The sequence below is a fragment of the Hippopotamus amphibius genome, chromosome 6 (assembly GCF_030028045.1).
Source record: "Hippopotamus amphibius kiboko isolate mHipAmp2 chromosome 6, mHipAmp2.hap2, whole genome shotgun sequence".
Classification (NCBI taxonomy): domain Eukaryota; kingdom Metazoa; phylum Chordata; class Mammalia; order Artiodactyla; family Hippopotamidae; genus Hippopotamus; species Hippopotamus amphibius.
This window is the reverse complement of record NC_080191.1, coordinates 149,004,320-149,016,734: the sequence shown is the minus strand read 5'-3', so window position 1 is coordinate 149,016,734 and position 12,415 is coordinate 149,004,320. Positions and strand designations below refer to the sequence as shown.

The 12,415-nt window shown below is 40.8% G+C and overlaps 1 protein-coding gene across 1 annotated transcript in view; it reads left to right on the top strand.

Annotated features, from left to right (window-relative positions):
- NCEH1 (neutral cholesterol ester hydrolase 1) overlaps positions 1–12,415 on the top strand; it is a 64,695-nt gene that overhangs the window by 42,692 nt on the left and 9,588 nt on the right. Inside the window, exon 3 of the mRNA XM_057740252.1 lies at positions 306–375. Within this exon, the coding sequence (XP_057596235.1) occupies positions 306–375 (70 nt within the window). The remainder of the gene's footprint in view (positions 1–305; positions 376–12,415) is intronic.

Genomic DNA, 12,415 nt, shown 5'->3' with positions numbered 1-12,415 from the left:
ATCTAGGTACTTCATATAGTCCATTATGAGATAAATTTTTAGCTAAATGCATATTCAAAGGTAATCTAATATGGATTTCCCGTTATTTTATAGTAATTGCATTTTATCATAAACGAGATTAATTTTTTTACATTTGTACCTGTAAGTCTGTTAATGAGATATATGTTCATATTTACTTTTTATTTTTTTTGTTTTTAATAACTTAAGTCCAAGTCTAAAGACAATCCACAGTTAGCAGAATTTAAGAATGGACAGTATTAAATAAACTGCCTTATAGTGAGTGATTTCTCCTTTGTCTCTTTTAGAAATCAGATATTATGATGAACTGTGTACAGCAATGGCTGAGGAATTAAATGCAGTCATTGTCTCCATTGAGTAAGTAATTAATAATTGTCATGGAAAAAATTTAAGAAGGGATCCTAGATAACCATCTAGGTACTTTATTTTACAAGTGATAAAGTGTAAAATAAAGGTCCGGAGATGTGAGATGATTTTCCTAAGTTCACAGAAAATGATTTCTGATATAACTTAAAATTTCTTGAACCAGATTTATTACACCTCAAATTATCTTTTTATTTTAGTTTTGGAAACTTCTGGGAAAGGAATTGGCTGAAATTTTGAGAGACGTATGCAATCAGTTATCTATAATATATAGTTTGATTACTGCCTTTTTAAATCTAAAAACCAATCAGCGTTTTAAGAGAATCGCTCCTACAGCCAAGAGTTGGAAAAGGTATTCTCCTGGAGTTGAGTTCTGTAACTCAGAGCTTGTAAACAGTAATATGTTCAACCAATCTTAGTCATTGTAGCTATTATTATCATTATTAGTATTAGTATTTTTTTTAGCTCTTTATTGGAATATATTTGCTTTACACTCTTGTACCAGTTTTTGAGGTACACCAAAGTGAATCAGCTGTATTTATACATATATCCCCATATCCCCTCTCTCCTGCGATTCCCTCCCCCACCCCGTCCTGGCCCTCTAAGGCATCACCCATCATCAAGTCGATCTCCTTTTGTTATACAGCAACTTCCCACTAGCTATCTGTTTTACAGTTGGTAGTGTAAATATGTCTATGCTACTCTCTCACTTCTTCCCAGCTTCCCCTTAGCCCCCCACCCCAGCCCCGTGTCCTCAAGTTCATTCTCTACATCTGTATCTCCACTCTTGCCCTGTCACTAGGTTCATCAGTACCATTTCTTCAGATTCCATATATATGTGAGTTAGCATATAGTATTTGTTTTTCTCTTTCTGGCTTACTTCACTCTGTATGACAGTCTCTAGGTCTATCCACCTCATTACATATAGTTCAATTTCATTCCTTTTTATGGCTGAGTAATATTCCGTTGTATATATGTGCCACATCTTCTTTATCCATTCATTTGTTGATGCGCATTTAGGTTGCTTCCATGTCCTGGCTATTGTAAACAGTGCTGCAGTGAACATTATGGTACATGTTTCTTTTTGGATTATGGTTTTCTCTGGGTATATGCCCAGTAGTGGGATTACTGGGTCATATGGTATTTCCATTTTTAGTTTTTTAAGGAATCTCCAAACTGTTTTCCATAGTGGCTGTACCAGCTTACATTCCCACCAACAGTGCGGGAAAGTTCCCTTTTCTCCACACCCTCTCCAACATTTATTGTTTCTAGATGTTTTGATGATGGCCATTCTGACCGGTGTGAGGTGATCCCTCATTGTGGCTTTGACTTGCATTTCTCTAATGATGAGTGATGTTGAGTATCTTTTCATGTGTTTGATGGCCATCTGCATGTCTTCTTTGGAGAAATGCCTATTTAGGTCTCCCGCCCATTTGTGGATTGGGTTATTTGCTTTTTTGATATTAAGCTTCATGAGCTGCTTATATATTTTAGAGATTAATCCTTTGTCATATGCTTCGTTGGCAAGTATTTTCTCCCATTCTGAGGGTTGCCTTCTTGTCTTGTTTATGGTTTCTTTCACTGTGCAAAAGCCTTTTAGTTTCATGAGGTCCCATTTGTTTATTCTTGATTTTACTTCCATGATTCTAGGAGATGGGTCCAAAAGGATCTTGCTTTGATGTATGTCGTAGAGTCTTCTGCCTATGTTTTCCTCTAGGAGTTTTATAGTGTCTGGCCTTACATTTAGGTCTTTAATCCATTTGGAGTTTATTTTTGTGTATGGTGTTAGGAAGTGTTCTAATTTCATTCTTTTACATGTTGCTGTCCAATTTTCGCAGCCCCACTTCTTGAAGAGGCTGTCTTTTTTCCATTGTATATTCGTGCCTCCTTTGTCAGAGATAAGCTGCCCATATGTGCTTGGGTTTATCTCTGAGTTCTCTATTCAGTTCCATTGATCTTCCTTTCTATTTTTGTGCCAGTACCATACTGTCTTTTTGATTTTTTTTTTAGAACTTTTATTGAGATACAGTTAACATACAATAAACTGCATATATTTAGAGTGTACAATTTGGTATCCCAATCTCCCAATTCATTCCCCCCCAACCCTCCCCACTTTCCCCACTTGGTGTCCATATGTTTGTTCTCTACATCTGTGTCTCTACTTCAGCCTTGCAAACCAGTTGATTTGTACCATTTTTCTATAGTCCGCATATATGTGTTAACATACGGTATTTGTTTTTCTCTTTCTGACGCACTTCACTCTGTTTGACAATCTCCAAGTCCATCCATGTCTCTAGAAATGTCCCAGTTTCCTTGCTTTTTTACAGCTGAATAATATTCCATTGTATATACGTACCACATCTTTTTTATCCATTCATCTGTTGATGGACATTTAGGTTGCTTCCATGTCCTGGCTATTGTAAATAGTGCTGCAATGAACATTGGAGTGCATGTGTCTTTTTGAATTATGGTGTTCTCTGGGTATATGCCCAGCAGTGGGATTGCTGGGTCATATGGTAACTCTGTTTTTAGTTTTGCAAGGAACCTCCATACTGTTCTCCATAGTGGCTGTATCAAGTTACATTCCCACCAACAGTGCAAGAGGGTTTCCTTTTCTCCACATCCTCTTCAGCATTTACTGTTTGTCAATTTTCTGATGATGCCCATTCTGACCGGTGTGAGGTGATACCTCATTGTGGTTTTGATTTGCATTTCTCTAATAATTAGTAATGTTGAGCAGCTTTTCATGTGCCTCTTGGCCATCCGTATGTCTTCTTTGGAGAAATGCCTATTTAGGTCTTCCACCCATTTTTTGATTGGGTTGCTTGTTTTTTTGATATTGAGCTGGATGAACTGTTATATATTTTGGAGATTAGTCCTTTGTCTGTTGATTCGTTTGCAAATATTTTCTCCCATTCTGAGGGTTGTCTTTTCGTCTTGCTTATAGTTTCCTTTGCTGTGCAGAAGCTTTGAAGTTTCATTAGGTCCCACTTATTTATTTTTGGTTTTATTTCCATTACTTTAGGGGGTGGATCAAAAAAGATCTTGCTCTTATTTACATCAAAGAGTGTTCTTCCTATGTTTTCCTCTAGGAGTTTTATAGTGTCTGGCCTTACATGTAGGTCTTTCATCCATCTGGAGTTTATTTTTGTGTATGCTTTTAGGGAGTGTTCTAATCTCATTCTTTTATATGTAGCTGTCCAGTTTTCCCAGCACCACTTATTGAAGAGGCTGTCTTTTCTCCATTGTATATCCTTGCCTCCTTTGTCATAGATTAGCTGACCGTAGTTTATCTCTGGGCTTTCTATCTTATTCCATTGATCTATATGTCTGTTTTTGTGCCAGTACCATACTGTCTTAATCACCATGGCCGTATAGTATAGTTTGAAGTCAGGAAGCCTGATTCCACCAACTCTGCCTTTCCTTCTCAAGATTGCTTTGGCTATTTGGGGTCTTTTGCATTTCCATACAAATCTTAGGATTTCTTGTTCTAGTTCTGTGAAAAATGCCATTGGTAATTTGATAGGGATTGTGTTGAATCTGTAAATTGCTTTGGGTAAGATAGTCATTTTCACAATATTGATTCTTCCAATCCAAGAACATGGTACATCCCTCCATCTGTTTGTGTCATCTTCAATTTCTTTCATCAGTGTCTTATAGTTTTCTGCATACAGATCTTGTGCCCCCTTAGGCAGGTGTATTCCTAGGAATTTTATTCTTTTTGTTGCAATGGTAAATGGGAGAGTTTCCTTAATTTCTTTTTCTGCTCTTTCATTGTTAGTGTATAGGAATGCAAGAGATTTCTGCACATTAATTTTGTATCCTGCTACTTTACCAAATTCATCTATTAGTGCTAGCAGTTTTCTGCTAGAGTCTTTAGGGTTTTCTATGTATAATATCATGTCATCTGCAGAGTGACAATTTTACTTCTTCTTTTCCAATTTGGATTCCTTTTATTTCTTTTTCTTCTCTGATTGCTGTGCCTAAAACTTCCAAAACTATGTTGAATAATAATGGTGAGAGTGGACACTCCTGTCTTGTTCCTGTCCTTAGAGGGAATTCTTTCAGTTTTTCACCATTTAGAACGATGTTGGCTGTTGGTTTGTCATATATGGCTTTTATTATGTTGAGGTAATTTCCTTCTATGCCCATTTTCTGGAGAGTTTTCATCATAAATAGATGTTGAATTTTGTCAAAGGCTTTTTCTGTGTCTATTGAGATGATCATATGAATTTTATCCTTCAATTTGTTAATATGGTGAATCACATTGATTGATTTGCATATATTGAAGAATCCTTGCATTCCAGGGATAAACCCCACTTGATCATGGTGTATGATCTCTTTAATGTGCTGTTGGATTCTGCTAGCTAGTATTTTGTTGACAATTTTTTATCTATATTCATCAGTGATATTGGCCTGTAATGTTCTTTTTTTGTGACATCTTTGCCTGGTTTTGGTATCAGGGTGATGGTGGCCTCGTAGAATGAGTTTGGGAGTGTTCCTCCTTCTGCTATAATTTGGAAGAGTTTGAGAAGGATAGGTGTTAGCTCTTCTTGAAATGTTTGATAGAATTTGCTTGTGAAGGCATCTGGCCCTGGGCTTTTGTTTGTTGGGAGATTTTTAATCACAGTCTCAATTTCCGTACTTGTGATTGGTCTGTTCATATGTTCTATTTCTTCCTGGTTCAGTCTTGGAGGATAGTACTTTTCTAAGAATGTATCCATTTCTTCCAGGTTATCCAGTTTATTGGCGTATAGTTGTTTGTAGTAGTCTCTCATGATCTTTTGTATTTCTGCAGTGTCAGTTGTTACTTCTCCTTTTTCATTTCTAATTCTGTTGATTTGCATCTTCTCCCATTTTTTCCTGATGAGTCTGGCTAATGGTTTATCAATTTTGTTAATCTTCTCAAAGAACCAGCTTTTAGTTTCATTGATCTTTGCTATTGTTTCCTTCCTTTCTTTTTCATTTATTTCTGCTCTGATCTTTATGATTTCTTTCCTTCTGCTCACTTTGGGGTTATTTTGTTCTTCTTTCTCTAATTGTTTTAGGTGTAAGGTTAGGTTGTTTATTCGGTATTTTTCTTGTTTCTTGAGGTAGGACTGTATTGCTATAAACTTCCCTCTTAGAACTGCTTTTGCTGCGTACCATAGGTTTTGGGTTGTTGTGTTTTCATTGTCATTTGTTTCTAGGTATTTTTTGATTTCCTCTGATTTCTCTAGTGATTTCTTGGTTGTTTAATAGCATATTGTTTAGTCTCCATGTGGTTGTAGTTTTTACAGTTTTTTTCCTGTAATTGATATCTAGTCTCATGGCATTGTGGTCAGAGAAAATGCTTGATACGATTTCAATTTTTTCAAATTTACCGAGGCTTGATTTGTGACCCAAGATGTGATCTATCCTGGAGAATGTTCCGTGTGCACTTGAGAAGAAAGTGTATTCTGTCGTTTTTGGATGGAATGTCCTATAAATATCAATTAAGTCGAGGTGGTCTAATGTGTGGTTTAAAGCTTGTGTGTCGTTATTTATTTTGTTTGGATGATCTGTCCATTGATGTAAGTGGGGTGTTAAAGTCTCCTACTATTATTGTGTTACTGTCGATGTCCCCTTTTATGGCTGTTAACATTTGCCTTATGCACTGAGGTGCTCCTGTGTTGGGTGCATAGATATTTACAATTGTTATATCTTCTTCATGGATGGATCCCTTGATCATTATGTAGTGTCCTTCCTTGTCTCTTGTAATAGTCTTTACTTTAAAGTCTAAAGTGTCTGATATGAGTGTTGCTACTCCAGCTTTCTTTTGACTTCGATTTGCATGGAATATCTTTTTCCATCCCTTTACTTTCAGCCTATGTGTGTCCCTTGGTCTGAAGTGGGTTTCTTGTAGATAGCATATGTAAGGGTCTTGTTTTTGTATCCATTCAACCAGTCTGTGTCTTTTGGTTGGAGCATTTAATCCATTTACATTTAAGGTGACTATTGACATGTGTGTTCCCATTACCATTTTCTTAATTGTTTTGGGTTTGTTTTTGTAGGTGTTTTCCTTCTCTTGTGTTTCCTACTTAGAAAAGTTCCTTTAGCAATTGTTGTAAGGCTGGTTTGGTGGTGCTGAATTCTCTTAACTTTTGCTTGTTTGTAAAGCTTTTGATTTCTCCCTCAAATCTGAATGAGATTCTTGCTGGGTAGAGTATTCTTGGCTGTAAGTTTTTCTCTTTCAGGACTTTCGGTATACCCTGCCACTCCCTTCTGGCCTGCAGAGTTTCTGCAGAAAGATCAGCTGTTTTCCTTATGGGTTTTCCCTTATATGTTATTTGTTGCTTTTCTCTTGCTGCTTTTAATATTTTTTTCTTTGTGTTTAATTGTCATTAGTGTGCTTAATATGTGCCTTGGTGTATTTCTCCTTGGGTTTATTCTGTATGGGACTCTCTGCACTTCTTGGACTTAATTATTTCCTTTCCCATGTTGGGGAAGTTTTCCACTATAACCTCTTCAAATATTTTCTCAGACCCTTTCTTTTTTTCTTCTTCTTCTGGGATGCCTATGATTCGAATGTTTGTGCACTTAATGTTGTCACCAGGCTCTCTGAGACTGTCTTCCATTCTTTTTATTCTTTTTCCTTTTCCTGCTCTGTGGCAGATATTTCCCCCATTCTATCTTCCAACTCACTTATTCATTCTTCTGCCTCAGTTATTCTGCTGTTTATAGCATCTAGAGTATTTTTAATTTTGGTTATTTTATTATCTATTACTGTTTGCTCGTTAGTTCTTCTGCGTCCTTATTAACTGTTTCTTGTATTTTCTCTATTTTGTTATCAAGATTTTGGATCATCTTTACTATCATTACTCTGAACTCTTTTTCAGGCAATTTTCCTATTTCCTCTTCATTTATTTGGTCTTATGTATTTTTACCTTGTTCCTTCATCTATGACATATTTTTTTGTCATCTCATTTTCCCCCCACTTTAGATAGGCGGGATTGTGTTTCTGTCCCACTGGGTGTTTGGCCTGAGGTTTCAAGCACTGGAGTTTGTAGGCTGTTGAGTATAGCTAGGTCTTGGTGTTCATTTGAGAACCTCTGGGTGACCTCACTCTAAAGAATATTCCTTGGGAACTGGGTTTCCCTGTTAGTCCAATGTTTTGGACTCAGAGCTCCCACCTCAGGAGTTCAGGCCTGACACTGGGCTTGTGTATCAAGATCCCACAAGCCTTATGGAGCAGAGAAAATGGAAAAAAAAAAAAAGTAGGAGAACAGCAGAACAATAGCAAGATAAAAAATACAATAATAGGAAACTAACAGTTAGAAAAAATTTTTAAAAAAAGGATGGAGCAACAACTGGAAGGTAAAACAATTGCAATAGCCTAAGTGAGGAGGTGGGAAGAAAAAGAGAAATGAAAAAAAAAGAGAGAGAAGAGGAAAAGAGAAAAAAAAAAGAAAAAGCCAGAAAAGGCCTTGGCTGTGGGGATGGGGCTTAGACAAGGGTGGGGGGGGGAGGGGGGAGGTTAGGCAATAGGCAGGGCCTATGCTTAGAAAAGGCCCTGGGGGTGGTGGGGAATGGGGCTTAGATCCAATGAGGCAGCAGAGGAGCCCAGGGATGCCTCTGATCCTGGGAGCAAAGGACCAGGTTAAGGTACACAGTGGGCTCCCTGGGCCCAAGTTGGTGGGAGAAATGCTAGGCACCTCCCCTAGTCCTCCAGTCTCAGAGGGTCCCTTTGCCTTGGGTTCTCTTCTTTCTCACCCCCCCTCTCCTATTCCCCTAGAACCCTCACAGCTGCAGGGGGCACTGAAAGGCAGGAGACCAGACTCTGATGCTCAACAGGCTTCCCAGGGCCACCTGGGCTAGGGTAACGCCTGCAGCACTTCCCCAGATCTCCCAGTCTGGTAGTGTCCCTGTCTGCTTCTCTTCCTCTCCCTCGTTCCCCACTCTCCTAGGTTCTAAGCAGCTGGAGGGGCCCTGGAGAGTGAAGGACCAGGCCGGGGAGCCCCGTCGGCCTCCCTGGCCAGAAGGGCAGGCAAAACGCCCCCTCGCCTCCCCATCCCCCAGTCTCAAAGCTCCCCCCTTCCTGTCCAACTCTCCACCTCCTCGCCCCTCCTCCCTCCTTCCCACACCCCCAGGACCCAGGCAGCCTGGAGGGGGCCCTGGAGGGTGGAGGACCCCACTGGGGAGCCCAGCAGGCCTCCTGGCCTCCTGGGTGGGAGAAACCCAGTTGCGGTTTCCCTGATCTCCTCCCCCCATCTCCCCTCCCCCAGTCCCTCCAGGTGGGAACCTCCCCCCTCACCCAGCCACCCCCCAGGGGTGCTGGTCCCGTCTGGCTTCCCCTTCCCCGCCCCCCTGGCCTCCCCCACGTCCTACCCAGTTGCTGCGGGGTTCCTGCTGTCTGCTTGGGCCTCAGGTCCCCCGCCGGCCTCCAACTGTTCTATTTTTGGGGAGACGCCGATCTCGGCATCTTCCCATGCCGCCATCTTGACTCCGCCCTAGTATTAGTATTAATATCAGTGTTTTGAGTTGTTTCTACAAGTTCTATATTAGCTATTTTTTTCTGGGAAACTAAGAAGAATGTGAATAATAATTATAATAATTGCAGTGGATGGTAATAATACAAAAATCATGGTACCTATTCTGTGGCGGGCATTGTGCAGGTGCTATGCGTACATTATTTCCCCTTTTTCAGATCTTTGTTCAAACAGTATCCTTTCAGCAAGGCCTTCCTTGACACCCCTAACATTGCAGTCTATTTTTCTTCTGCTTTATTTTTCTCCAAAATTATTAACATCTGACAGACCATATATATAACTTATTATGTATTTATTGTATTGGGTAGAAATAGACAATGTAAGTTTTATGAAGGCAGAGACTTCATAGATTTTTGTCTGTTTTGTTCATTGCTGTTCATTAATGTCTGGAATCGTCCCTGGCAGATAGTGGATATTTGTGATATTGTGATTTGTAAGAAATATATATTTGGTCATTCAGATGACCAAAATATATTTTTCATATATACTTGGTCTTCATCCAAAGTTCCTGGCTCACAGCTCCCCAAATGCTTGAAATTTCCTGAGTATTCAGACTGTTAAATGTGTCTTTTTTAATGTGAATGAAGTGGCTTTTGGAAGCACCTAAGGATGGGGACTGGTTGCCAGGAGAATCAATCATGTGATTAGAGGCTTGGAACTTTCCCACCTCCTGGCCTCTGGGGAGGGGAGAGGGGAGAGGGGCTCGAGGCTGAACCAATCTCCAGTGGCCAGTGAGTGAATCAGTCATACCTAAGTGATGAAGCTTCCGTAATGACCCACATGACAGGGTCTAGAAAGCTTCCTGTTGGTGAACACATGTAGATTTGGGGAGAGTGGTGCAACATGGAAGCTATGTGCCCCTTCCCACATACCTTGCCCTTCACATCTCTTCCATCTGACTGTTCCTGAGCTGTATCCTTTTATAATAAGTCAGTAATCTAGGGAGCAAAATGTTTCTCTGTGTTCTGTGAGCTGCTCTACCAAATTAATTGAACTTGAGGAGGAGGTCGTGGGACCCTCTGCTTTATAGCCAGGTGGTCAGAAGTAAGGGTAACAACCTTGACTGGGATTGACATCCTGAGTTGGAGGGGATTGTTGGAACCTCCAATCTATAGCTTGGTGAGAAGTATAGGTGATAACCTGGGCTTGTGTCTGGTATCTGAAGTGGGGGGGCGGGGAGGGGTCCCTACAGTTTAGTATGACTAAACCCTTAATCTGTGGAATCTGATGCTATCTCCAGGTAAATGTTGTCAGAATTGAATTGATCTGTAGGACACCCAGCTGATGTCAGGAGCATTACTTGTTGGAGGTGTGGGGCAACCACCACATACACACACACACACACACACACACACACACACACACACACACACACACATTGAAAATTAGTCTCAGAACACCAGAAGAGCATTTAATAAATATTTATGGGATGAATGAACAAAGAGTCTTTCTTAACTCTCGTATAAGTCATCCAAGATAAGTATTTTGATATTTTCCCTCATAGATGAGGAAACTGAGGTCCAAAAAGTTACGTAACCTGCAAGAGGTCGCACAGATAGTTAGTCACATAGGTGGAGTGGGGAAGTGAGCCAGGTGGAATCACTCCCCAGGCCCCTATGCCTCTTTGACCCGGTTTCAAATTGATATTGAAGGAAGCTGATGATACTGAGTGACCGGGTTATAGCAACATCAGCCACTTTCCATGCCCTGAGCTTATCCAGCTCTCCCCTTCCCTCTGCCTCTCTCTGCCACCTGTGCTCCCATTCATAGCTCATGTCCTTCTTGTCCGTACTCCAGGTTGGAGACTAAGAGAATCCTTGCTTCTCCAGTCCCTTGGAAGGGCTGGTCTCCTAAGTCATTTAGGCAACTCTGACCCTATGAACAAGAGCCTTAGAATCAGAGTGGTTCTGTGGCTGCCTCCTCAGCAACTATGGCGCTGGACAGCTCTGGACAGCTCCCAGGCCTCCATGGATCCTCAGCTGAGCCTCCCAGATCACTCAAAGTGTCCTCTGTGCAGTTTTATAACGCAGGAACCTTCAAGTAAATGATTGTATATTTGGCCTGGGCAGCTGGCCAGAGGAAGGCAGGGGCTGTTTAAGCAGCTGAACCCCATTATGGAGCAAGGCCCTGCAGCTTGGTGCTGGTGAGCCAGCCTCAGGGCCTCTTTAGTGGTTTCCTGTGTAGCTCCAGCTCCTGGAAGGCCTGAGGAAAGGAGGGAAGGTGAATTTGTTTTGCTTGGCACCATGTGGATTCTCCACACAAGCCTTACCTTCCAGGGCCAATGTAAGCAACTGGCAACATGGTTAAGCTCTTCCTACATGCCCTTCTCCAACTGTCAGCATCTGCCTCCAGTGAAGCAGGTGTTCTTTTAAGTCTAGGCTTATCATAAAACAAAGAAAGGTGTCTTTAAGAAGATTTTTTTAAAAAAGAAGTAAAATATAGAAGGGGCCTGCTTTCATCTTCACTTTCCACTGTGCCAGATCTGTTCAGTGTGGCATTTGGTTTATCAGCAGATAGGCATCACAGCAGTGGGCAAGTGCCATTACTCAAGGCTGTGTGATCTCAAGCAAGTCATTTAATCTCACATGCAAAGTGGGGTTAGGAATCTTTCCTATGTGTGTAGAACGTGAGCTACTAGAAACAGAAATCACGTCCTCTTTCCTTTGGGCCCACCACACCCAGTACATGGCTTAAACATGTGTGCTAATAAGTAGACACATTTTGAGTTGGGTTAATGATTTCAGAGAGTTGTTATGAGAATCAATTTGGACATCTGAGATAAAAGGGCTTTGGATATTCTAAAGCACTAGACAAGTCTGGAGGGTTAGTGCTCTAGCACACAGGACAGAAAGGTCCAACTTATTAATTTATTTATCAACATGTTTGGAACTCACAGCACTTTTCTTTGCAGAAATAATGAGCTAAGGTGATTAGGATCCATCCATGCTAGCCAACCCACAAAGAGCCACATAACCTATGCACTAGTTGAGGTATAGCCAACATCATATGATCATCATGTTTCTCTTGGAAAGTATATTCAGAGGTCTGATGTGGGACCGTGTTTCTCCTCACTGTTCACCTCTTTCCTCTTTTATTCTATAAATACCTATTAAATTCCTGTTAGGTGCCAGCCACTGTGTTAAATTCTGGTGGTATAACAGTGTGAGTAAGACAGACATAATTTCTGCCTTCATGGAGTTTACAACCTAGGTGAGAAAGCAAACTTTGAGCAAGTAATGTTAAGTGTGATAAGTGATATGAAATAGAAAGGGAAGCAGTGATGGAGGCATCTAATAGGTAAGATCTTACCTAGTTTGATGAGTTTGAATTGCTCTCCTAAGGATGAGCAGAACCTAGTTAGACAGAGTAAGGTGGTGATGGAAGTCCAAAGTGGTGTACTGAGAGGGCTTGGGAGGAAAGGAGGAGGCAGAGAGCATTAAGGGAATGAAATGTGAGAGAAGACAGATGGAGGGACTTATGCTTCTGGCGATGACTAAGAAAAATAAGAAACAAGGGTGGATGATCCT